We start from the raw sequence: 26,213 nt of genomic DNA, 5'->3' as shown, positions 1-26,213 counted from the left end.
GTTAACACACACATTTGCAGTCTCTACAGTGTGACTGTCAAAACGATAATTTTGTATGGAGTGTCCGGGGTGTGATCTCTCTAAATTATTCACACTCAACGCACTGAAATTACCAAATCTACAATGGGTGCAATATATAACCACTTGACTGTTAAAATATTAATACATTATCTTACAACGCCATAATAATTGTTATCTTTCTTGTATATGTTGTAACTTTTAAATATTTTAAGCACAAATGAAGAAATCTAGGGTATTTGAAAGGTATTTGATTTTAGTATTATTGGTGCCAATCAGTGCCGATATTACTAATTTATTTTGGGCGCTGGTAGGTAAAAGGACTGTGTATGAAACGCCTTATGTTGCACGCCCTTTATCTACTCTGTGCATTTTTTATGTGTATTGTCTATGATATGACATTCGTCATTCGTCTGTCACTTGACACTTGTCAGTGGTACAGTTTTCAATGTCAAATCTTGCGCCAAAAAGCCGGTAGGTAGGTAGTTTGTTCGAAACTAATTTTTCTTTGTTAATGTTTAATTAATACTATAATTATTGCAATCAGAATATCATAGCTATGTCTAAACGCAACAGTACAGCACAAGCAAATACGCTATTCAGTTACTTCACTAAAACACCACCTAGTAATAAAAAGCCAAAACCCAACGAAGAAAAGACGAAGTTAATATCCTCAGAGATAGGCGAACAAGAATGTAAAACTGAAAGTAAGTATGGTGATTTTATATTGTAAGTCTTTGAACAATAATTTTTAATGTATGTTTTATGATTTTACATAAGGTTAGGAATCAAAAGACTGTAATATATATAGAGGTCCGCGCCACGCCGGCGTGCCGCCGCCGAGAGACCCCGGCGCGCCGCCGCCGCCGCCGGGTCACAGAAAAATTGGCGCCGAGTTCAAATTTTGCGCGCGAACACAGCACGCGTTGTTGTCTACAACACGGCAACGATAATAGACAATGTCTACTATATCGATGCCAGATGTTTTACTCCAAAAGCTAGCCAAAAAACACTAATAGATTCATTGATGGGGATGACGACGTCGCTCAAGAGTGTTGGAGATATTTGGCTACGGCTAACCCTTCAGATTTAGGAGATGTAAAGGGCAACATTCTTAAGTTCTGGGAACAAAAAAAAAGTTGTTTTTCCTGGGCTTGCCGAATTAGCGCGATCGCTTCTATCTATCCCAGCTTCAAGCACGCCAAGTAAAAGGGTTTTTTCTGTAGCTGGGCTAGTCTTAACTGCGAAGAGATCGCGTCTAAATCCTGCAAAAGTTAACAAAATTATTTTTATCCATGATAATTATAAACATGATTTGTTACAAATCAGTAACATTCATTGCTATGCAGACGACAGTAGGGGGGATGCTCTTTATCCCGGCCGTTCAAACACCTCAAAGGAAAGCCTCAATGAGAGTCGAAACAAACTTGTGCCTGAAGTCGAGTCTTCTCTCCAAGAAGTCTCGGATTGGGGCGAACTTAATCGAGTTCAATCCCCTAAAGACACAGGTTTGCGCGTTCACCGCTAAAAAGACCCCATTTGTCGTAGAACCTCGGTTTAAGAGTAGTATCCCCTTAGTATATCGCCGAAAATCGGAATCCTCGGAGTTGAAATCTCGAGTGACGTTCAATTCCGCAGTCATTTGGAAGCGAAGGCTAAATTAGCCTCGAAAAAACTTGGTGTGCTCAGTAGATCGAGACAGTACTTCAAGCCGGCCCACCGACTTCAGCTGTACAAGGCTCAGGTGCGACCGCATATGGGGTACTGTTCTCATCTCTGGGCCGGAGCCCCACAGTATCAACTCCTTCCTCTTGACCGCATCCAACGTCGAGCAGCTCGAATTGTCGATGACCGTAGGTTTTCCGATAGGCTCGACCCACTGTCAGTGCGGAGAGACGTTGCGTCTCTCTGTATACTGTACAGAATCTACTATGGGGAGTGCTCTGAGGAATTGTTCCACCTTTTACCAGCCGCACAGTTCCACCACCGGACCACACGCCGTAAAAACCAGTTCCATCCGCACCATCTGGATGGTTGGCGCTCCACCACTGTCCGCTTCACCCGCAACTTCCTTCCGCGTACGGTGAAACTATGGAACGATTTGCCACCTGCGGTGTTCCCGAACAACTACGACATTGGAGCCTTCAAGAAAAGAGCTTATTTGTCCATAAAAGGCCGGCAAAGCACCTATAACACTGTTTATGGACGGTGGTGACCACTTAACATCAGGTGGCCCACCTGCTCCTTTGCTTGCTGTGACATAAAAAAAAACATTGCCAATAAAATTATTGGCAATGTTTATAATTATCATGTTCATCACTAGGGCATGAATATCGGAATCTCGGAATCTCGCAATATCGGAATCTCGGAATGAAAATTGCGATATTACAATTCCGATACTGAATGATCCAATATCGTTATATCGGAATTAAGATTTTGCACGCCTCATAAGCGAAGCGTTGAGGTGGGTACTACTGTCACTTCGCGCAAAACATCTGATTTTTCAATCTTAAAATGTCTTTATGTATCATACATTGCACTTGTAAGATAATACATACACACACATATTAAGAAAAAACACTATTTTTAACATTCATGATATTTTTGATGTCATTTTTGTTATTTAAACTAGTTAAAAAACAGTTTAAAAAAGTTCTGTCTTGGACGTCCGTGTGTCTGTATGTGCGGAGGATTTTCTTGTTAACACGATAGCGACCGAAATACTTTACTAATCGAGTCTTTTTTTTTCTCTTACGCTTGAGTATGCTCAGGAATAGAACCCTTTCATTTTTCAGGGTCTGATTCGATGTGGTTTAATTGTTATTAAATAAACAAAAAAAAAAGGATGAGATTATGAGGCGTGCACTTTTGGATTTTCCAAATTTATTTTTTTATTCAGTGCTAAATTACTAAATTGTGACGCCGTTGTGGACTTGTTAACAAATATAAAAATAACCAAACCCTCTCTATCACTGTCCCGCAAACTGAGAGTGAGTGTCGTACGGCTGTTTTATCTTCCGATGAAGATGATCGTCCCCTATCAAGTCTCGCTACAACAAGTGAGCTAACCCTGCAACGACAATTGGAAAAGTGCAAAGAGAAGAAAAAGGCAATGCCTTCAAACGACGAATTTCATCTTTTAGGATTTGTAGTGACTGAAAAAGCTATATACGACAACAGAGGTGAAAGAGGTGTTTATTTGACACAGGCGTACACGTACCTTTCATCAGTCTTGCCTACGAGTGTCGAAAGTGAGCGTGTTTTTTTCATCTGCTAGATATTTTTGTAATAAAATCCGAAGTTCGTTATCCGACAAAATGCTTGATGCTTTACTATTTTTGAGAACTTATTTCCAAGAGAAGTAAATCTTGCGTTAAAAAAATAATCTTATTTCTACTCATTGTTTATAATTGTTGATTTAATGATTTTGAATGCAAATTTAAAATTATTTAAGTTTTGTTATGTTACCTAATGTTAATTCTAAGTTTATTAAATAGCAACTAGCATTCCTGCCGGACTCCACGTCCATATAATTGTTGATTTTTCGTGTTATATTTTATGTTTGTAAAATTTTATTAAGTTCATCCGATAGTGACTAGTGTTAGTTAAATTTATATTTTAGCAGTAAAACAACTAGTCGTGTGAAAATCAAAGAGTTATATATGTATATAATTTTTTATATTTTTAAAATTGTATTGCTTAAAACATGTTTATTTTGAGTCAGTTAAATAAAAGTTGTTTAGCAGTAAAATAAGCAAATAAAAGATTATGATTATAATACGTTTTTAATTAATAAAATCCACCTTTTTATCATATATGTCCAATTCCGATATCAATATCGGAATTCCGATATTGAGCTCAAATATCGGAAATCAATATCGGAATTCAAAACTGTTCCGATATTACATGCCCTATTCATCACTAAATAGTTAAGCTACTTGATTTAAAAAAAAAAAATTATTAAACTTAAAGAGAGATTTTTCTACTGCCCGCCCACCCCCTAATAACTTTAAAAATAACTAGCCCACGCCGGCGACGCCGCGCCGCGCCGGGTGCCGCACCCGGCGCGCCGCCGCTGGGCTTTTGGACTGCGGCGCGGACCTCTAAATATATAGAAGCATGTACCTACTATGCGTACTTAACATCGCTCTGTAATAAGAATAGGTACTCAAAGGGCTCAACTAATTCGGCTATTTTATTATACAAAGGCGCAATCAAGGTTCTTAAGGAGGGAAATCACGGAAAGGGGTAATAGGGCAGAACAACGTCTGCTAGGGTAGTTAGTTTATTAATTATATTTTTACAGAAATATGGGGATGGTTTCTTTTCTTGTACCATATTAAAATATTCAGAAATTTCAACATTTTTACACTTTTCATATTCTATAACAGCTAAGAAACGGGAAAGAACACCTTCACCAGATGTAAGTAAAGAAACATATCATGATGATTCTGATGGTTCTCCCATTGCTCCTAAAAAGAAGAAGAGGGTTCGCCTAAACCCCTTGGACTCAGATGATTCTGATGCTGAAAATAAAGGTAACTAAATATAATAGGTAACTAAAAAAAAAATACCTTTTTACACCTATTATTGTGTTTTCAAGTAGAAAAATAGAAATAATTTATTGAACAGAGAACAGAGATTGTAGATTTCAAAATGAACTAGTATTCCAATTTTTAGTACATGGTTTTAAAACTTAACTTAGTATTAATTGATGTTCGAATATATAATCTAAACCTAAAGAATAATTCTAAGTTTATAAAAAAATATATATTTTATTGAAAGCAAATATTTTTCAAAACTGCTTAAAGTTTTATAATAATTTTATTAAAATAGTTTAAATAAAAGATTATCATCCCCATTCATAATTTTTAACCTGTTGTTTCACCTGGTGAAATTTTTATACATATGTTTCAGTAGACAATAAAAACCCTTCACCAAAACAGAAAACAACATTTGAGAAGAAATTACAAGACAGTTTTAAATATGAACCAGGCCAATCTCCAAAAGGCAGTAAGAATAAGAAAAAGGAAAATGATAATGTGTAAGTAACCATAAAGCAAAAATGCATACTTCACAATTTAACAATTTAATGGTTGCACATCAATAGATTATTATCTACTGATCAAAAAAGTGTTACTTTGTAATCAATATATTAGGGACCAGTTTTTCAACAAATTATAATTTTTTGGTGACATACTGTATAAACCAAAGTCGTGTTAGCTACACAAATTCTTAATCAAGAATGGCTGAATAAATTCTAATGATTTTACTATATTACGCTATTATTAACTATACTACAAATAAACTAAGTAAAAAGTAATAAAAACATTCCAGAGCTCCAACTAAGTCTGAACCACAAGAAACATCAACTACTGATGATGGTGACTGGACACATTGCAAATTAGACTGGCTGAAACCAGATAAGATAAGAGATGCTCAGAAAAGGCGGCCAGATGACCCGGAGTATGATCCAACTACACTGTATGTCCCTCAGGAATTTATGAAGAAGCAAACACCAGTATGTATTATTTTGTTACAAAATAAAAAATATAGGCTAGGTAAGATTAATAATGATTGTAATGTTAATGTCTGCAAGTGATAGACTGAGATACTGAATTCCAAAAAAAAAGTAAAACAAATCATGCTTGTTATCATTTATGAAGTTTTATAGTGTTGGAAAAATAAAAAACTGGTTCAAATCCATTAAAATCATTTATTTTTTAATAATATTGTTATTTTACAGGCACACAGACAGTGGTGGGAGTTGAAGTCGGCTCACTATGATTGTGTTCTTTTCTTCAAAGTTGGTAAATTCTACGAGTTGTATCACATGGATGCTGCTGTTGGTGTTAATGAGCTTGGATTTTCTTATATGAAGGTAAACATTGGATTTATTTTATTCTTATTGTAAAATGGATAAGTACTAAAAATATTATGTAAAAAACAAGACACAAAATTACACTTTAAAATTGTCCAAAGCAAAACTCTGCCTACATTAGTTTTAGAGTTACAACTTTCAACTTTATTGCAATGAAATAAGCCATTATTTTTTTGCCACATTTCAGTAGATGATTGTGAGTATAGTTGTATGTCAAAAAAAAAAATATTATAATAATATTTTCAGGGTGAATTCGCTCACTCTGGCTTCCCGGAAAGTGCGTATGCGAGAATGGCATCAACTCTTGTGTCTAAAGGATATAAAGTGGCGCGCGTTGAACAAACGGAGACGCCTGAAATGATGCAGGATAGGTGTAAGAAAGGTAAATAATATCTTGTTTATTAAATAGTTAATTAAATTATGTAAGAAAATCTTCTTTGTGAATGCGCTTTGCTCATAAACTATGAGCTTACAGCAAATAGTTTATGTGCAAAGAGCATCGCTGATTTCAATATTGATATTTATATTTCACGTAAATAATCTATTTAATCTATAAATTGAAGAGTCATTTTACTTTAATATGGTGGTTAGATTATAGCTGAAAATGGAATATTAAGTATTTTTATTTGGGTACCACACGAGAATACATGTGGGCAATAAATTCACAAATCTATGCAACAACAGAATTGTTTGACATTGGAAAAATTTATCTTCCTGTATCATATTGAAATGTTTTTATATTATAAATATTTTTTATTTTTTTTTTCGATTCGCAACTTATTTCCAATAATATAATTTTGGCAGAAAACTTAAAGAGCAAGAACGACAAAGTGGTGCGTCGCGAGATATGCCAAGTGTCAGTTCGTGGGGCGCAAGTATGCGGTCTGCAAGATAATGGACCTGCGGAGTCTACTTCACCATACTTAATGGCTTTAGCTGAAGAGGTAGTAGCCTTTATTGTTATTTACAGCATTTATTAGGCTATAAGTTATGTGCATTTTTAAACGTTATCTACATTTAGAAGTTACTCTAAGTTGGAATTACCCACTTAAAAACAAAATTATTTTTAAGTATTGAATTTTGTAATATGCATGTAGTTTTTTTTGCTGGTAGTGTAAACAAGAAAAAAAACCTACATGTAGCAATGATATCGTAATAATTTTAGTAAGATTTTACCCATTTTTATAAATGGGTAATTTAATAAATGATAAATTGTTTTCCCTTTATTTGTTTATTAATTATTATTTAAAAATCCACAAGCGTGCATTATTTTTGAGTAGTGTAATCCATATATACTTTTCTTTTTTATTGTTTAATCTTTTAGGAATCAAATGGTTGCAGTACATACGGCGTGTGTTTCGTGGACACGTCAATAGGGCTGTTCCACATGGGCCAGTTCAAAGATGATAAGCATTCGTCTAGATTGCTCACTACGCTGGCACATTTTCCACCTGCTTTGGTAATTTGATTTGTTTAATAGATGTAATTATAGGAAAATTTTAGAATTCTATCGGCCTTACTAATAAAAAGTTTAACAATGGATAAATTTCAAACATTTTCTACCATAGCTGTGTCCTGCTCTTGCTCACATGAAACGTCAATCATAAAAACAAGACAGGTTATTGCAATAACTAATCCATTGCATAGCGAAAGGGGAACATTTTATTAGTAAGACCGATATTGTTTAAGGATGACTTTAACAATCATGAAATAGTTTAAAGTTGAAACAAATATTTATTTTCTTAGATGTGAAGTATATTTTGTAGTTTACATATAGATTTAAACAATCATTTTATGCATATTTTATAAATCAGCATATATGTATTTATAATTATCAACATTGGTTGTGTAGTTAAATATTTAAAAAAATATATTGTATGAAGTATTTACTAAAACAACGTTATTGGTAAACGTTTTGAAAAAAATGTTTTTATGCCTTATTTACAACCACCAAAAAAAAAATTAATTAGATAAATAAATGTTTACTTTTAGATAGTCTACGACCGCAAATCATGTACCGCCCGTACAAGCAAATTAATATCCACACACTGTCATAGCGCAAGGCGGGAGGCACAAAACATGGCGCCTCCGGAGAAAATATTAAAAACATTAGCGGAGGAACATTATAAAACTAATGATAATGGGGAATGGCCGGAGGGACTGAAACCTTTTTTGTATGAAGGTAAGTTGATTGAGAGATGGTTTAGTAAAAATAATTTTATATTCTTTTAAGTCTATTATGCGTAATGTGTGGATACTATGATTTGAGAGAAAATTTCAATTAGAATTTCTAGTACCTCTAGCATATAAGTTTAAAATTTGTTAGTGATATAAACCACTTTATGATCTTTTTGTTTATGTGTCATAATATTATTTATTTATAGCCTTTATTGCCAATATTACAGGTTACATTTTTACTTAAAACTAAAATTAAATTTATATGTGGGTGCTGGCGTGTCCTTGTGACACAAAGGCCTCTTCCAACTTCTTCCACTCGCCACGTTCTTTCGCCTTCCGTAGCCATAGCGGCCCCGCCACTCTCCTTATCTCATCTGACCACCTTTTTCTTTGTCTTCCTCTTTTCCTTTTAGCATCTGCTCTGGGAGTCCATTCAGTAATGACCCTTGTCCATCGGTTTCCCTTTTCTCTGAGCATATGCCCTACCCACCTCCATTTAAGAATCCTTGTCTTTTTTACAACATCTTCTATTTTTGTTATTTTTCTTATATCTAAAGCTCTTTTTCTATGTTTTTTTGTATAACCTAGTATGCTCCTCTCCATAGCTCGTTGGCATGTTACCAATTTTGTGTCATGTTTTTTTGTTTTAGCCCAAGTGTCATAATATTACCATCATTTAAACAAATGATAAAGAAAGCGACAAAAATTCTACTCATACGGTCTTTCTAATAAAATGCTACCCATTCGCAATGCAATGGATTAGTTATTGCAATAACCTGTTTTCTTTTTATGATTGACGTTTCATGTAAAGAAACGTGCAAGAGCAGGACACAGCTATGGTAGAAAATGGTAGAAATTTCATCCATTGTTTAACTTTTTATTAGTAAGGCCGTTAATTTATATAGAAAATATGATTTATAAAAAAAAAAAAACCTATTTATAATTTTATTTTAGGTGATGTACTAGGCCTGACTCCAGCCAGTAATAAGTACTTAGCTATTAAAGCACTTGGTGGCTGTGTTGCATTCCTGTCAGATTGCCTGCTGGATATTCAGATATTGGGTAAGTTTTTAAAACATAAATTTTAGTTGTGCTATTATAAATTTGGGTATAAGTTAAAATGGTGAGATCATTACTTTTATCGTTTTGAATCTGTATCTGAAATGTATTTTTTTAATATTACAATTGCAAACATAATTTAAATAAAAGTAAATCTATACTTTAATATTATAAAGCTGAAGAGTTTGTTTGTTTGTTTGAACGCGCTAATCTGGGGAACTACTGGTCCGATTTGAAAAATTCTTTCGGTGTTAGATAGCTCATATATATATCGTCACGCTACGACCAACAGCAGTGGAGCCACAGGAGTGAAACCGCGTGGAGCAGTTAGTGTTACATAAAATTAGTGATAATAAAAAAAATCTTGATTAACAAACTATAAACAACTAGACTCACAATCGCCTATTGTAAGGTCGGAAAAAATTCCGAGCGGCGTTCTATAAAATATTAATTCAAATTAACACCTTATTCCGTCGTAGTTTAATTCAAAATCTTTTTTATGCACTCATAAAAAACTCTGCCCAACAGACGCGTGGGCAGAGTTTTACTTCAGACAACTTTTAGTATATGTTAATGTTTACCAATTATAGTTTACTTTTTTCAAATATTAAGTTTATCACCAAAATAATTTCTAGGAATGGCCCAATATTCTGAATACACGCCTCCAGACGTGTTAAATACAACAATATGTGAAAAGGAAAATAATAAATGGACCGGAGGTAGTACTATGGTGTTAGATGCTATTACATTGAGAAATCTTAGAATTGTCCAAGATGAGGGTTGTTTGTATGATAAACTGAATTTCTGCTCCACACCTATGGGAAAACGGTAAGATTTCTCAGATTTTTTTTTGTTTTAATTTTCAAGATTTATTTGATTTAATAATAAAGAAATAGGTCTATCTTACATGATATTATATTATGTAAAAAGGTGGAGATAGGTTTTATAGCGCTCCAGAAGTGGTACGTTGAAATGTAGATTATTAGCCACATTTTACGTCAGTTGTTTCGTTCGCTAGCGATAGTTGAATAGTGCCATCTCTCTATGACATCTAATTGTGTGTGTGTTTGTGTGTCATTTTAGAACTATTATGAACTTTTTCACGACTTTGCGTCTTTTTATTATCCCGTTATTTATTCATTACCGATGTTTTAGTCCTTGTGTTTTCGAAAAAAAAAATAATAATTAGTACATGAAGTCGGTAAATTATTTACAGATTATTATACCAATGGGTATGTTCGCCAAGTAGTGATTTAACAGTGATCAAGGAACGACAAGAGGCCGTTAAAACTTTGATGGAAAACCAAGATGTCTGTCAGGAAGTTAAGAGCATATTAACAGCTTTACCTGACTTGGAGAGATTGTTGGCCAAGTATGGGAATTATGCTTTTTTATTGCATTGTACTGGAAACTCATGATTGAATGTGAATACTTATTTTACTATATTTTGATCATATGATTACTCAAGTTATTATTTGATATTTTACTCTATAAGTATGCTTTAAATTTAATAATGACAATATTTTTTATCTAATCTCCCGAATTATTTATTGTGGATATATTTTCTACATACATGTTTTTACACGGCTTGCTGTATAAAATCCTATTATGCGAATCTAGACTATACATTTATCAAATAATTTATAATTTTAGGGTTCACGCATTAGGCAATTTGAAGAAATCAAAACAACATCCTGATTCCCGCGCAATTCTCTACGAAGAGAAGACATATTCAAAGCGGAAAGTTCTAGACTTCATATCCATATTAAATGGTTTTACTGCGGCTCTAAAGTTATCTTCAATGCTCGCCGATTTGGACTCTGTGTTGTTGAAGAGAATATCCCAGTTCAGTCCGGAAGGAAAGTTCCCGGATTATCGCGATACATTGAAATTCTTTAAGGTATTATTGTTAAAGAATTTTGATTATTTTGTTAGTTATTAGTTAAATTAGGTAGTCAAAGGTGTGTAGTAAGCATAATTATTTACCCTTTTATTGTTTTGATCTAATTGATTTTTGGCATTTACTCTGTGATTTGTGAAAATCACATTCACATTATGAATTATTATCCACATCATGATATATTATGAAGCATGATGATAAAAACTATTTTCTTAATCCTGTAAGTCATTTATTTTCAAGCCTTGCCGATTTCATTATTCTCCAATTGTATACAATATTTTAAACACAATTATTTTTTATTCTTACTTGAATAATATTGAATTTTTTCTATAGGAATCATTTAACCACGCGCAAGCTGAAAAAGAAGGTATAATTTTACCCGGTGCTGGCGTGGACCAAGAGTACGACAACACTTTGCAACTCATACAAGAGATAGAGGAAGAGCTAAAAGAGTATCTTGTTGAACAGGAGAAATATTTCAAGTGCAGAGTGAGTTTTGTGACAATACTGACCTTTTGGTAGTGGCCCTGCCTTTCAAGCCAGAGTTTGTGGGTTCGATTTCCACCCGGGGCAAATATTTGTGTGATTAACATAGAATATAGATGTTTTCTCTGTGTCTAGGTGTTAAATATCTATATAAGTATTTATTTAAAAATTATATATGTATGTTTATCAGCCATCTGTCTTCCATAACACAAGCGAAAGCTTAGTATGAGATCAGATCGTGCCGTGTGAAAATTGTCCTGAAATATTTATTTATTTATTATTTATTAATAGTACTACATTGGAAATTTTTAAAGAAAATATATTGACTGTTAGTAATAATTTGTTTAATATAGCTACAAATGGAAATTAAAAAACTTCTATACATGTTAATATTTGTCTATTAGATTATGATACTATAAAAATAGCATTTCTGACTGAATTTCCATCACGTCGAAAAATCTCCACAGGAAAATATTAACTACAAAGTATGAATTATAATTTATAATATTTATTTATATTATAGGACAAACACTATTTTATCACTCACACAGTCCATGTAAATGTATGTGTTTAATATATTTTCAGATCACATACATAGGAACGGACAAAAAGCGCTATCAACTAGAAATACCCCAAAATGCCGCGTCCAAAGCTGGTCCGGATTATCATTTTGAAAGTGCTCGGAAAGGATACAAGAGGTTCTCTACTGACGAAACTAAGGTATATTTTGAATAATAATTATTCAATTCATTCATTCAATTAATTAACATTACAAAAAAAAATATAAAAAATTGTAGTCAAGTTAATTTGGAGAAATATATCACTGGCACTTAGTGAAAACTTTAAGATAATGTCATGTACTTGTAGATTTCTTCTAGTATCATAAAAGCGATTTACCTATCAAATAATTTTTTTTTTTTAATTTAACAAAATTTCCAATAATCTTTATAAACTGCTATTGTGACGACGCGGTTGGCGCAGTGGTAAAGTAACTGCCTACTGAGCCGACGGTCCCGGGTTCGATCCCCGGTCAGGGCAAATATTTGTGTGATGAACTCAATTATTTGTTCTTGGGTCTGGGTGTTATTATCTATATATGTATTTATTAAATATTATATTTATCGTCGCCTAATACCCACAACACAAGCCTTAATTGAGCTTACTGTGGGACTAGGTCGATTTGTGTAATAATGTCCTATAATATTTATTTATTTATTTATTGTTCTGCGGTAACTGTAAAGTTTAATCAAAATCCGTTCAGAAGTTTTTACACAACAAACATCCAAACAAACTTAATATTACTCTAATTACCTCTCACAGGAATATCTAGCACGCATGATAGCCGCAGAGGAACAAAAACGCAACGTGCTCAAAGACCTCAGCCGCAGGATATTCGAGAAGTTCTCAAGTCACTACAACCAGTGGTCGATGGCAGTACAATGTTTATCCATACTAGATGTACTGTTGGCTTTCACTGAGTTCGCGAGGCAACAGAGCGGGGATGTTTGCTTGCCGAACGTCACTTTTGATGCTGATAAACAGGTATTTTGTAGGAAAAATGTCACAATATGTAATCAAAATCACGTAAAAACTGCGTAATCATTCAAGATCATAGGTGTGTACATATATTTGTGAAATTTTTATTGAAACGGGTTCAATTTATCATCTCTTTTGTTTGTTAAAAGATATCTTTAATGTAGCTACAATATCTATGAATTTTAAAGTGTCAAAGTGTGAAAAATCTAACATTAAGAACAGTACCAAGTGACTAGGTTTTGAAGCTATCCACACTATAATTCCTAAGCATATTATAATACCCTATTACATTTCTAAACATATTATAGAATTATTAGAGCACAAAAATCGTTAATTACTAACATTTATATTTCCAGCCCTACATAAATATAACAGAAGGTCGGCACCCCTGCATTCCCATAATAACTGACTTCATTCCAAACGACACAGTACTGGGACAAGATGGCGCCAGTCTATTGTTATTAACTGGTCCAAATATGGGCGGGAAATCCACGCTTATGAGACAAGTCGGGTTGATCACTGTTTTGGCGCATTTGGTAAGTATATATATAACTAGCTTTCCACTCGCAGCTTCGCCCGCGCAGTCAAAGAAAAACCCACATAGTTCCCGTTCCCGTGAGATTTCCGGGATAAAACCTATCCTATTTCCCGGGATAAAAAGTAGCCTATGTCCTTTTTCGGGTATTAGTCTAAGATCCGGCTGCAGGATTAGTGCGCTCATCGGTTTTTTGCTGAAAACCGAATTTTTATGTATATTTATAATTAGGAGAATATATATCGACTAGGTTGCCAGTCAAAATTTGGCCGCAAGCATGTTTAATTAAAATTTTTCTAATCGATTTTTGGGAAAAAAATTCGTTCACTTGTTTTTTTGAATAAAATGTAGTCTACATCACGGCAAATGATATAAAGATTAAAAAAAATCACGGTTGCCGCTTTTCACCTGGCCGCAACATCTTGGCAGCCTGGTGCAGACAGGTATGATTTCGATTCATTTTTACGTTCATAACGTACATTTATGAATCATATATCAAATTAAAGCTAATTTTTTTCTATTTATTATCATATATGGTTGCCTAATTAAATCCGGCCGCAAATAAGGGTTGCCGGCTGTTAAAAATTATATATATTTACGCCTATTAGTACACCGACGCATTCTTTTTATGTATATTTATAATTAGGAGAATATATATCGACTAAGTTGCCAGTCAAAATTTGGCCGCAAGCATGTTTAATTAAAATTTTTCTAATCGATTTTTGGGAAAAAAATTCGTTCACTTGTTTTTTGAATAAAATGTAGTCTACATCACGGCAAATGATATAAAGATTCTAAAAAATCACGGTTGCCGCTTTTCACCTGGCCGCAACATCTTGGCAGCCTGGTGCAAACAGGTATAATTTCGATTCATTTTTACGTTCATAACGTACATTTATGAATCATATATCAAATTAAAGCTAATTTTTTTCTATTTATTATCATATATGGTTGCCTAATTAAATCCGGCCGCAAATAAGGGTTGCCGGCTGTTAAAGATGTTGAATATTTAAGGTTGAGTGAAAGAAAATATATCGTCCTTTTTAGTTTTTATTTAATATAATTAACAGCCGATCCTCTCTTTTTCTCGTTGTTTCGCTGCCGCACGCGAATGCGTCGGTATACTAATAGGCGTAAATATTTATAATTTGATATATGATTCAAAAATGTACGTTATGAACGTAAAAATGAATCGAAATCATACCTGTTTGCACCAGGCTGCCAAGATGTTGCGGCCAGATGAAAAGCGGCAACCGTGATTTTTTTGAATCTTTATATCATTTGCCGTGATGTAGACTACATTTTATTCAAAAAACAAGTGAACGAATTTTTTTCCCAAAAATCGATTAGAAAAATTTTAATTAAACATGCTTGCGGCCAAATTTTGACTGGCAACCTAGTCGATATATTATATTCTCCTAATTATAAATATACATAAAAATTCGGTTTTCAGCAAAAAACCGATGAACGCACTAATCCTGCAGCCGGATCTCGTACTATATCAAAATATCTCAAATTGCAACCATGCAAACTGGTTCAGTAGTTAAGTCGTGATTGAGTAACAGACAGACAGACAGAGTTTCTTTCGCATTTATAATATTAGTATGGATTATAAAGTGATAAATGACAATTATTGATTATTGATTGATTGAATAATCATAGTTATGTAATTCAGAGTTTCTTGCCAGTTTTTGTTTGTATAAACTCCTTTCTGAACCGGTACCAGGTAAATTTAAAATGGTATGTATATTGTAACGATTCAAAAACGCTTCTAAAAGATGTTGTCTAGTTGAATTTTTGAGTTTCATTTGATCCAATATAATTCCATATGGGAAAATAGTTTCGGGAAAAAATAAATATCTCATTGGTCTCTTATCTGCATTTATTTAGTTGTTAACTTGATCAGTTACATGTACCTAACCGCATTATATTTTGTGTGATATAAAACATTAAAATAAAATAAAAAAATACCAAAAGACAGAAATTGCGTTTCTATATATTTCAAGTTTCATACAGATTTACTAAATAAGATGTTGTTTCTATTCCCAGGGTAGCTACGTACCAGCGCAAGAGTGTGAGCTATCCCTCGTGGATCGCATTTTCACCCGTCTCGGAGCATCAGATGACATTTTATCTGGACAGTCCACTTTCCTTGTGGAAATGAACGAGACGGCTGCTATCGTTAAACATGCTACTGTGCATTCCTTGGTGTTACTTGATGAATTGGGTAATTAGTTAGATATTTCTTGTGAAAATTACTAATGCTAAAATTAATAATGTGTACACCCGAATAAATAATTAGGTATTTATTTTCAAGTCAGTAATTAAGGTATATTTTTTGAAGTTATACTTCTTTTGGCGCGATGGAGAAAAATGATGAGAGTGAATTTTTACGATGCGCGCGCACACCGACAACTAAATTTAACAGCATGAAGTTAGTTCTAGGTGGTATGTAACTATGTTCAAGTTGTATATTCTAGTATTTTTTTTTCCATACGCCAAAGAAGTATAACTTCTAACGCGTGTACATAAGTACACACACTCTTTTTTTTACTTATTTGTATACATGATCGTGCCTCAATGATATATTGTGGTAGTGTAAGGTTTTGGTATTCCACAAGTCAGCAGCGCCATACAATTGAATTAGTACGGCACTTTTCGTTGACAAGTAAAAGTTTTCGTTTCGCGTGCCAATTTATCAAAGACCATACGTTCCAAATGTGGGCGCGCGAGCTACTGAAGCTCCTTTGATGCGGTCTCAATAACCGACGGCTTCGTTTCGCCCCGCGGCACGTTCGAGCGTGGCAACCCGTATACATAATGCGCAGGTTCCGGTCGGGTTGCCGCGGTTAATTTGTACGCACCTTAATCAGCTGCGGCCTGTAAACTCGGTGATTTTTAAGCTATTGGATAGCTTTTATCTCAGACTTTTGAGTACTTAGCCTTACCGCGGCAGTCCTCGAATGCCACACGTATTTTTTTTATTATAATATTTTTATTTATTTTTTCAGGTCGCGGTACGAGCACGTACGACGGCACAGCAATAGCCAGCGGCGTGTGCGTCGAGTTAGCGGAACGTTCCTGCCGCGTGATATTCTCCACGCACTACCACACGCTCGTGCAGCACCTCGCCGCACACTCGCACGTGCGCCTCGCACACATGGTTAGTGTCTGTGTCAGTGTTGGTGTCGGTGCGTGTGTATACAGTGATATTCTCCACGCACTACCACACGCTCGTGCAGCACCTCGCCGCACACTCGCACGTGCGCCTCGCACACATGGTTAGTGTCTGTGTCAGTGTTGGTGTCGGTGCGTGTGTATACAGTGATATTCTCCACGCACTACCACACGCTCGTGCAGCACCTCGCCGCACACTCGCACGTGCGCCTCGCACACATGGTTAGTGTCTGTGTCAGTGTTGGTGTCGGTGCGTGTGTATACAGTGATATTCTCCACGCACTACCACACGCTCGTGCAGCACCTCGCCGCACACTCGCACGTGCGCCTCGCACACATGGTTAGTGTCTGTGTCAGTGTTGGTGTCGGTGCGTGTGTATACAGTGATATTCTCCACGCACTACCACACGCTCGTGCAGCACCTCGCCGCACACTCGCACGTGCGCCTCGCACACATGGTTAGTGTCTGTGTCAGTGTTGGTGTCGGTGCGTGTGTATACAGTGATATTCTCCACGCACTACCACACGCTCGTGCAGCACCTCGCCGCACACTCGCACGTGCGCCTCGCACACATGGTTAGTGTCTGTGTCAGTGTTGGTGTCGGTGCGTGTGTATACAGTGATATTCTCCACGCACTACCACACGCTCGTGCAGCACCTCGCCGCACACTCGCACGTGCGCCTCGCACACATGGTTAGTGTCTGTGTCAGTGTTGGTGTCGGTGCGTGTGTATACAGTGATATTCTCCACGCACTACCACACGCTCCTGTATCGTCATAATGTTAAATACATACGTTTAAATCGACTTCAAAATAGAAGGAGATTCTAAATCGACTGTATTTTATATAACTTCATATTTTTAAAAGTAAACCAAATTTGACGAACATTGTTTTATTTTTCAACTAGCCGAATGCAACGGCAAAATAATTCGATAAAGAAATTTTATAATCTTTATGTATTTCGTAAGATGACCTAGATAATTTATAATATAAACAGTTACATACAAACTTTACCTCTGTATAATATTAATTAAAAAAATTTCGCAGGCATGCATGGTTGAAACGGAAGACACGAGCGACGAGGACCAAATCCCGGAAGAAACAATAACGTTCCTATACAAACTATCTCCCGGAGCTTGTCCAAAGTCCTATGGCTTCAATGCAGCAAGATTAGCCGGAGTCCCAAGTGATATAACCCGCAGAGCTAGAAGTATTGCTAACGAATTGGAGAGAGAAGCAACAGTGGTCAGAGCATTCAAGGAAGTTATGAAAATGGGCCCCGGGGTCAGGGAAATGCTCGCTGGCTTGACTATTTAGGAAGATTTGGCTTGTAACGGAATTAAAAATGAAAATATACAGAAATATGTACTGTGTGATGTTGGAATAAAGTTGTATTTAAATTTTAAAATGTAAAATAATCACTCTATGCATTACTGAATAGAAAAAACACATTTCTGTACTTGGTTGAATTATTAAAATGTGATACAATAGTGCAAAGCAAGCAAAATGATACGTAATTTCTCATACAGGTTTTGATTGTACGTCTGTTATATTGTTAAAACAATAAAAAAAAACTTACATTTAAGTGTTTAAGTTGGCTGGTTGATTATTTGTAATTTCATGTTAAGGTGATTGCTACGATCTGTTCCCAGCCAATGTCCCGCTAGATGGCGCTGAATTCTACATTTCTAGTTTATTTGAGTTTTTGCGTAATTGGAAAAGATTAAGGTCGTAGGAATAGTCATGGCGATTACTGAATATTATATTTTATTTAAATATGTCATATCATTGCCTTAAAATCCACCCAATTCGGTAAAACCATGCGTTTTAACATCTGTCATTGCATACAGGGTCGTTTACACACACAGACGTATACAAAAATGATAAAGATTGAACTCTAGATGGCGTGAATGTAAAACAAGTTTGGCGTGTATGTATTTGAGTAGTTAGTAGCATATTATATTCTGAATTTCTGATCCATGCCTATTCACTCAAAACTACCTAATAACACTAATGATTTGTAACAGTAAATTATTTCAATAGGTAGGTATTTGAACATTTCCCAACAAGACGTAAGAATAATTATTCGTAGGTATACAAGATACAATAACAAATCTAATACACTATTTATTATTTTATTATTTACTAGCGGTCATTTTAGTTAATACATGTTTACGTTTTCTCTCCATAAGAAGTAAGAACCATCCTCGTACTTCAAGGAATATAATAAAAAAAGAATTATCGAAATCGGTTCAGCCGTTCTCGAGTTATGCGCTTACCAACACATTTTGCGATTCATTTTTATATTAGACTAGCGGTCCGCCCCGGCTTCGCCCGTGGTACATGTTTACGTTTTCTCTACATAAGAACCATCCTCGTACTTCAAGGAATATAATAAACTAGCGGCCCGTCCCGGCTTCGCACGGGCATTAAACATTACATTTAGATTTGTTAATTTTACTAAACGAATTATTATCAAGCGTAAATTCCGCACACGTCCATCACGTAGGTAGCCGACCGCGCGAGTAAGCCGCGCGGCAAGTTTATTTCGTGATCTTAACCCCCCTCCCGTACCCCTGCCCGAGTGACGCTTACAACGCATAGCTAGCCGAATACAGTTTATTTTTTAATTTTTTTTTAACTCGTGATATCTTTTGATTGGATTGTCAGAATCGAATAATTCAAAAAGTAATATAAAGATATTGAAGCAGTCTTAAATAATACATCGTTTATTTTGATAAGGGTTAATACCAAGGTACAAATAAAGAGCTTTTTGTAGCGGTGGTATTTTAATTTCTTTTTTTCAATAAAAAAACGCTTATTGTGACATGACTGTAATAGTTAGAGATATGCTGCCGCTGATTTTTTGTAGATAATGGTGTGTTCTAAAAAAATGTAGTATATCATTTTGTTCTATCATCAATAGTTTTCGCAGCGCACGCGATGTAAGGTAGTTTTTTGATATTTTTTTCACACCTTGGATTACGTTATCGTAATTTTAGTAAGGATGCCTATTTTTTTTGAAAATGAAATATAGCCTATGTCACTCAGAAATGATGTAGCTTTCCAACAGTGAAAGAATTTTTCAAATCTGCCAAGTAGTTTCGGAGCCTATTCAATTCATACAAACAAACAAACAAAAAATCAAACCTTTCCTCTTTATAATATTTGTATAGAAAAAGAATTATCGAAATCGGTTCAGCCGTTCTCGAGTTATGCGCTTACCAACACATTTTGCGATTCATTTATATATATATAAGATTATGTGAAAATAACCAGGAAGGTGAAAAACATATTTACGAAAACATAGTAACATATGGCTGTCGCTACAATAATAATTATATTTCAATTTTATCTTTTTATACCTAGTAGAACTGGCCGACGAATAAAAAAAATCGTATTAGAATACAATATATTACGGAACAAAAAAAGGATTGTAACTGAATTAGGTAGGTATGTTTGTTTCTGGGCGCACCGTTTTCGACGACGCGACGCGACGCGCGACGTAAGCGTATAGGTATAGGTACCTACTTTGCTAAAACAAACTAATAAAATTGTGCGTCTGTCTGAAAATTCGGAAAAGCATATTTTGCAAGTTTGTGATTACTTTGATAGTTTACCGATTTATAATAATTGTAATTGTAATTGTATAATATATAATTTGCAATGTGGTGAAATTTCATAAAAATCACGGGCCAATTTTTTGTTTTGAATCCCACCGAAAATATAATTGCGTTATTAGAATAATTAATTACTATACCTACCCACGATCAATTATTACAATATAGTCTCAAATGCATACTAGAGAAATATTGCAATTTGATTCAATTAAAATGCATAGCATACAAAAATAAATTCACAACACAAGAAATTCCGCGCGCAAATCATAGCGCGTGTCAATGAAATCAAGAATGTTTTATATCAAGCCGACGCGGACGAGCGACGACGCGACGCCGAACAAAAGTACCTACGACGGACGACCACGCTTCGAGTTGCCAAACACACAGCCAAACAACAATAATGAGTAATAAATTGTTTACAAAAAAAAACAAGTTTTCCATTTTTCTGTATGAGTAGACAGAACTTCAAAACGCCACCTGCTACGGTTTATATTATGAACGATGGTTATAAAAATAAAAGTTATATTTGTTGGTGTAAACTATTTTATTGATCAATAATTTTGGAATTTAAAACTGTCAACATTGATTACAATAAAACGCAGTTTTATTTTATTACACTATTGTTTTTTTATCAAAACATGTATTTGAAGTACCATATAATATTATGCTGATCCAAGCATTTTCACTCAAAACTAATATCACTAATGATTTGTAAAAGTAAATTATTTCAATATACATTTCATAACCAACAAGTAAGAATAATTATTATTATTCCTACCTACAACAACAAACCTAAAACACTATTTACTATGGGAAAATAACCAGGAAGGTGAAAAACATTTTATTTACGATTTCGACGCACTCGACTTTTAGTAAAATATAGGTAGGTAGTAGGTAAACATAATATTATGGTTTTGATTTTTGCTACTAGTATAAGAAAACTGCGTGTTCAAACTACTTGTTTGTCTGTCTGAAAATTCGGAAGTACTTTGGTAGTTTACCGATTTATAATAATATTGTATATATCGTTGTTTAAAAAATATTCAAACACAATAAAATATGATATACTGATTTATCACTGGTTTCAGTGATGAACTGATGAGTCAATGTTAGCCACTATACTTTCGTCATACGTGTGTTATGTGTATGATTGATGTGATTTGCAACGTGGTGATATTTCAGAAAAATCACGGGTCAAATTGTCCCACCGAAAATATAACTGCGTTATAAGAATAACTATACCTACGATAAATTATACATAATACAATATAGTCTCAAATGCATACTAGTGAAATATTTTATTTGAATCAATAAAATAAAAAAAAAATAAAAAATAATAATAATACAAAAATAAATTCACAACACAAGAAAATCCGCGCGCAAATCATAGCGCGTGACAATGAAATCAAGAACTTTCGAGCCGACGCGGACGCGACGCGGACGACGAAGGAGCCTAACAAAAGTACCTACAATCATAGGCGGCTCGTGACAAAATTGTATGGCCGTGTTCACTTGAAATAAAACAACGAAAATAGGTACCTACAATAGCGTTAGCAGTACAAAAAAAATGAGCACCACATTATAAATGTCTATTTAATATTTATACACTAAAAATTATAGAGTATTTCAAAACGAATTCAATTATTATTTAGCAATAATTAGAAAATCCCCGAATTTGCATTCGTGATCGTATTCATAGTGTTTGTCTACACTAATATTATAAAGAGGAAAACTTTGTTTGTTTGTTTGATTGTAATGAATAGGCTCATAAACTACTGGACATTTTACCAATGTTTGCAAGTTTGTGATTACTTTGATAGTTTACCGATTTATAATAATTGTATACTTATATCATTGTTTAAAAATATTCAAACACAATATGATATAGGTACTGATTTATCACTGGTTTCAGTGATGAACTGATGAGTCAATGTTAGCCACAATACTAATCACTTTCGTCATACATGTGTATGAACTATGATTGATGTGATTTGCAATGTGGTGAAATTTCATAAAAATCACGGGCCAATTTTTTGTTTTGAATCCCACCGAAAATACATATATTACTAATTGCGTTATTAGAATAATTAATTACTATACCCACGATCAATTATTACAATTTACAATATAGTCTTAAATGCATACTAGAGAAACATTGCAATTTGAATCAATTAAAATGCATAGCATACAAAAATAAATTCACAACACAAGAAATTCCGCGCGCAAATCATAGCGCGTGTCAATGAAATCAAGAATGTAATTTATATCAAGCCGACGACGACGCCGAACTAAAGTACCTACAGTACCATTTACCTTCAGTGTACAATACAGTTTACAGACCTACGACGGACGAACAATAATGAGTAATAAATTGTTTACAAAAAAAAACATAGTTTCTAAGGTCATTAGTTTTATTTTATTTTATTGTTATTTTCTTTGAACGATTGGAAATGAAATTACTCAATTTTTACATAGAACTTTGATTTATTAGAATTATGCTCATTATGTATAAGATAACGAACGCGAATGCACGACATCTAGCGCGTCTTATGTCTAAACATCGCCTTTCGTTTAGACATTGACGCGCTAGATCTGTAATAAGTATATAGTCTATGCGCTAGATGTCGTGCTTTATGTCGTGTTTCGCTTGGCAAAAGTCACGCACACTACTGTAGAAGTGTCAAATTTTTCCGGTATTTTACTGTTGTTTTTCTAAGTAAATATTGTAAATTATTGATTAAAAAGGTCGAACGCGCACACATTTCATTATAGAGAAGTGATAAAATGATTAGTTTTAAAGAAATAGTGTCTGTGTTAAGTGTTTAGAGGTAATCAAAAATGTATGGAGGGACGGTCGGAACATCCACCTTAATGTTTTTTATTAAAAAATCGTTTTAATGTGAAATGAGCATTTTGCTTTACTTTATTTTCCATATTTCATCAACTTATATATTTCATCAAGCCAAGGCTAATTAATTCCTACGATATCCCTCTCTTTCCTTTTTATGGACAGCAACACATCCACTTCCCAGTGGAGTGGGTGTTTATGGGCGGCGTGTATCGCTTAACACGGCGACACGTCTGCTCGTTTGCTATCTGATAACATAAAAAAAAACTTACCTTTGTTGACATACAATTTTTGTTGTCCGAAATACCAAACTTAGAATCTACGCTATTAAAACTATACAACTGTTAGTTTCTATTTGTTTTTTTTTTAATGTAGGTTAAGTTAGTTTTTTTTTAATTTTTAGCATTACGATTTATACTTCGGCTATTTGGCTACTTGTCCAGAAGTACCATACCTATAAAAAATATGGATATACTAGTTAGGAACGACAGCTCCAAGCGCATGAAGCCTACGTGCTAATTCAAACTCAGTACCACATTTCTTACAGATCGACTATCTGTAAGAAATGTGGTTGCTTGAAATAGTACAAAACATCCAAATAATCATTTATAATACTAGCTTTCCGCCCGCGGCTTTGCCCGCGTATTCAAAGATAAAACCGCATAGTTCCCGTATCTGTGGTATTTTCAGGATAAAACCTATCCTATGTCTCTTCTCAGCTCTCAAACTATCTCTGTACCAAACTTGATCCAAATCGGTCCAGTGGTTGAGGCGTGAAGAAAAGACAGTTACTTTCGCATTTATAATATTAGTTAGGATGTGTACAATGAAGTATTGTCGATTAAAAGTTGAGGAATGTTATTATTATCGAGGAATGTTATCTGTTTCTAATTACATTCTCTCTGATTTTATATCAAACAAGAGTGCCATATAAATCGTATGTGAACCACTAGATTATATTCTTATAATCCCATAATTATTACAACAATTATTTTTTTTTTAATTTCATACATAGGTATTGTGTGTAATTTGTATTTTTCATCAATACTGTAATTTGAATGTAAGACAAATGTAATCAAATATTTAGTTGCTGCTATACACACGAATAGTCGTGAAATAGTTTTTGTAAAATATAATTGTAAGAATGGCGTTTGTTATTTGTATATTTTATACATCTTAAAACTTAAAGTGATTTTATACGATCCATACTTAATATTATACCTTTGAGAAGCCTTTGAGATTATCTTTAGTCGTTATAATACACAATATTATTAAGTCGCGCCAAATATGTATTATTTAAAAAAAAATGTAATAGTGATGTTAAACTGATCTGTGATTATGAATGTTCCCACCAATCCACCATATTACCTACTCAATAAATACAATTAATTTCTAAAGATTGTTTTATTTACAAAAAAACAAACAAATTCTCTCAGTATTTTATTTTATTCCTTTATAAATTACAAAATCACATTTATTTATAAACAGCACACGTGGAGTCTCACATTACAATAATAAATAAAAAGATAATAAAAACAATAATTATAGAAACGAATTATTCTTAAATTCTAATATAATGCTTACAGTGGCAACTCTTAAATACATGTCAACAAAACGGGTGTTAAAATTGGACCTTAAAGTATAAATTCTTTACTAAATCAGTTCATTTAAATTTTTTTTTTAAATACACATCTATTCATACCAACTTAACTGTCTGTATGAATAGATAGTATTTTTGTAAAGTATAGCATTCAAATTTAAGCAAAATAAAACCATTTATAGATGTAATTTACAAATACCATATTATAATTACTAAAATGTCATGTCTATAATTAAAATCACGATTAACTTGTAAAGCGTACATGCCTCGTAGAGCTTACAACCTGAAGGGCTTCGTATGCCTAATTTTTACAAATAAAGAAATGTGACAATTAATGACTAGGCTTCAAAACGTTCTTGTCAAATTTTGTATTTTAATTGCATGCTGATTCTATTTTATTTTATTTTTATTGTATATTTTTATAGTTTTTAGGTAAGTAAGTATATACTTTATAGCCAGTCCCCATACAACTCCACTTATGGAGTACTATATAAATTAAAATTACTTAAAAATTTTCAAATTTGTAACAAAACTTGTTCTTTAATTTCTTTATTGTGAAACTTTCTATAAGATCAATGAAATAAACTAACGACATTGCATTAGTAGAGTATTAATTTGTCATTAAATAATAGTAGTGGAATGTTTTTATCATAAAAAATAATTTAAATCTAAGTTATTTAAGTCTAAGTAATTTAAACCAACAAAAAAAAAAAAATGCCGAGAAATGAGTAATACTTAATTTATATATATCAGATTAAACAACTCATCTTAGCAGTCTCATATTAATTAAAAAGCACTTTGTACACTGCTCATTGTTACTCCTAAGGCAACGGCCTGTTCTAAGAACGAAATTGGACTGTTTCTATAATCTATATTTTATACACAAAACTTTTTATACATACATGCGTTTAAGCTAAACAAATTTCGTTTTCTTCTGAGAATATTAAGATTGAAGAAATTTTTCTTTTAATTTTTTTAGATCTTTTCCGAAACTTATGTTATTATTTATAGGAGAACCAAAATTACCAATATCAGTTCCTTTATATGAATAAAAACCCTTATTTAATTATTGGGTAAGTACAAAATATTACGAGATCAGACTGTGTTGAAGAACATCTTATTATTTCATACTAGTAAACAATGTTTATAAAGAATTCAATACAGAAGAAATAAGAAAATTAAGGGAAACCTAACAAGTATATATAAATGTGTTACAACACAGTCAGATTTCAAATTATTCAGTATCAGATATATTAAATTTTAATTATTTGAATATATTTTCTCCTACATTATTATATGAAGGTCAGCACCGTTCATCTAAATATTCGTTAATTTGTTCATAATTTCTGGTCACGTTACTTTACAGGCTTGTTGT

At 33.7% G+C, this 26,213-nt stretch overlaps 1 protein-coding gene across 2 annotated transcripts; it reads left to right on the top strand.

The window, feature by feature from the left end:
* Nucleotides 1-481: 481 nt before the first annotated feature.
* On the top strand, nucleotides 482-18,394 carry LOC123700782 (probable DNA mismatch repair protein Msh6). 2 transcript variants are annotated; one of them, XM_045648109.1, is made up of 20 exons: nucleotides 482-725; nucleotides 4,410-4,556; nucleotides 4,939-5,062; nucleotides 5,356-5,539; nucleotides 5,765-5,899; nucleotides 6,146-6,281; nucleotides 6,704-6,843; nucleotides 7,224-7,358; nucleotides 7,892-8,081; nucleotides 9,032-9,139; nucleotides 9,772-9,964; nucleotides 10,353-10,508; nucleotides 10,790-11,036; nucleotides 11,370-11,525; nucleotides 12,108-12,242; nucleotides 12,843-13,064; nucleotides 13,415-13,594; nucleotides 15,643-15,820; nucleotides 16,605-16,756; nucleotides 17,818-18,394. In XM_045648109.1, exons 1-20 carry the CDS (start codon nucleotides 578-580, stop codon nucleotides 18,085-18,087), a joined length of 3,336 nt encoding a protein of 1,111 aa, XP_045504065.1. In that variant the 5' UTR covers nucleotides 482-577; the 3' UTR covers nucleotides 18,088-18,394. The 2 variants fall into 2 exon arrangements, with proteins under 2 accessions (XP_045504065.1, XP_045504064.1); XM_045648108.1 differs by having other exon boundaries at nucleotides 4,936-5,062.
* Nucleotides 18,395-26,213: the final 7,819 nt, after the last annotated feature.

The sequence above is a fragment of the Colias croceus genome, chromosome 20 (assembly GCF_905220415.1).
Source record: "Colias croceus chromosome 20, ilColCroc2.1".
NCBI classification, from domain to species: Eukaryota; Metazoa; Arthropoda; class Insecta; order Lepidoptera; family Pieridae; genus Colias; species Colias croceus.
Note: the sequence above shows the minus strand (reverse complement) of the source record. Positions and strands in the feature narration are given on the sequence as shown.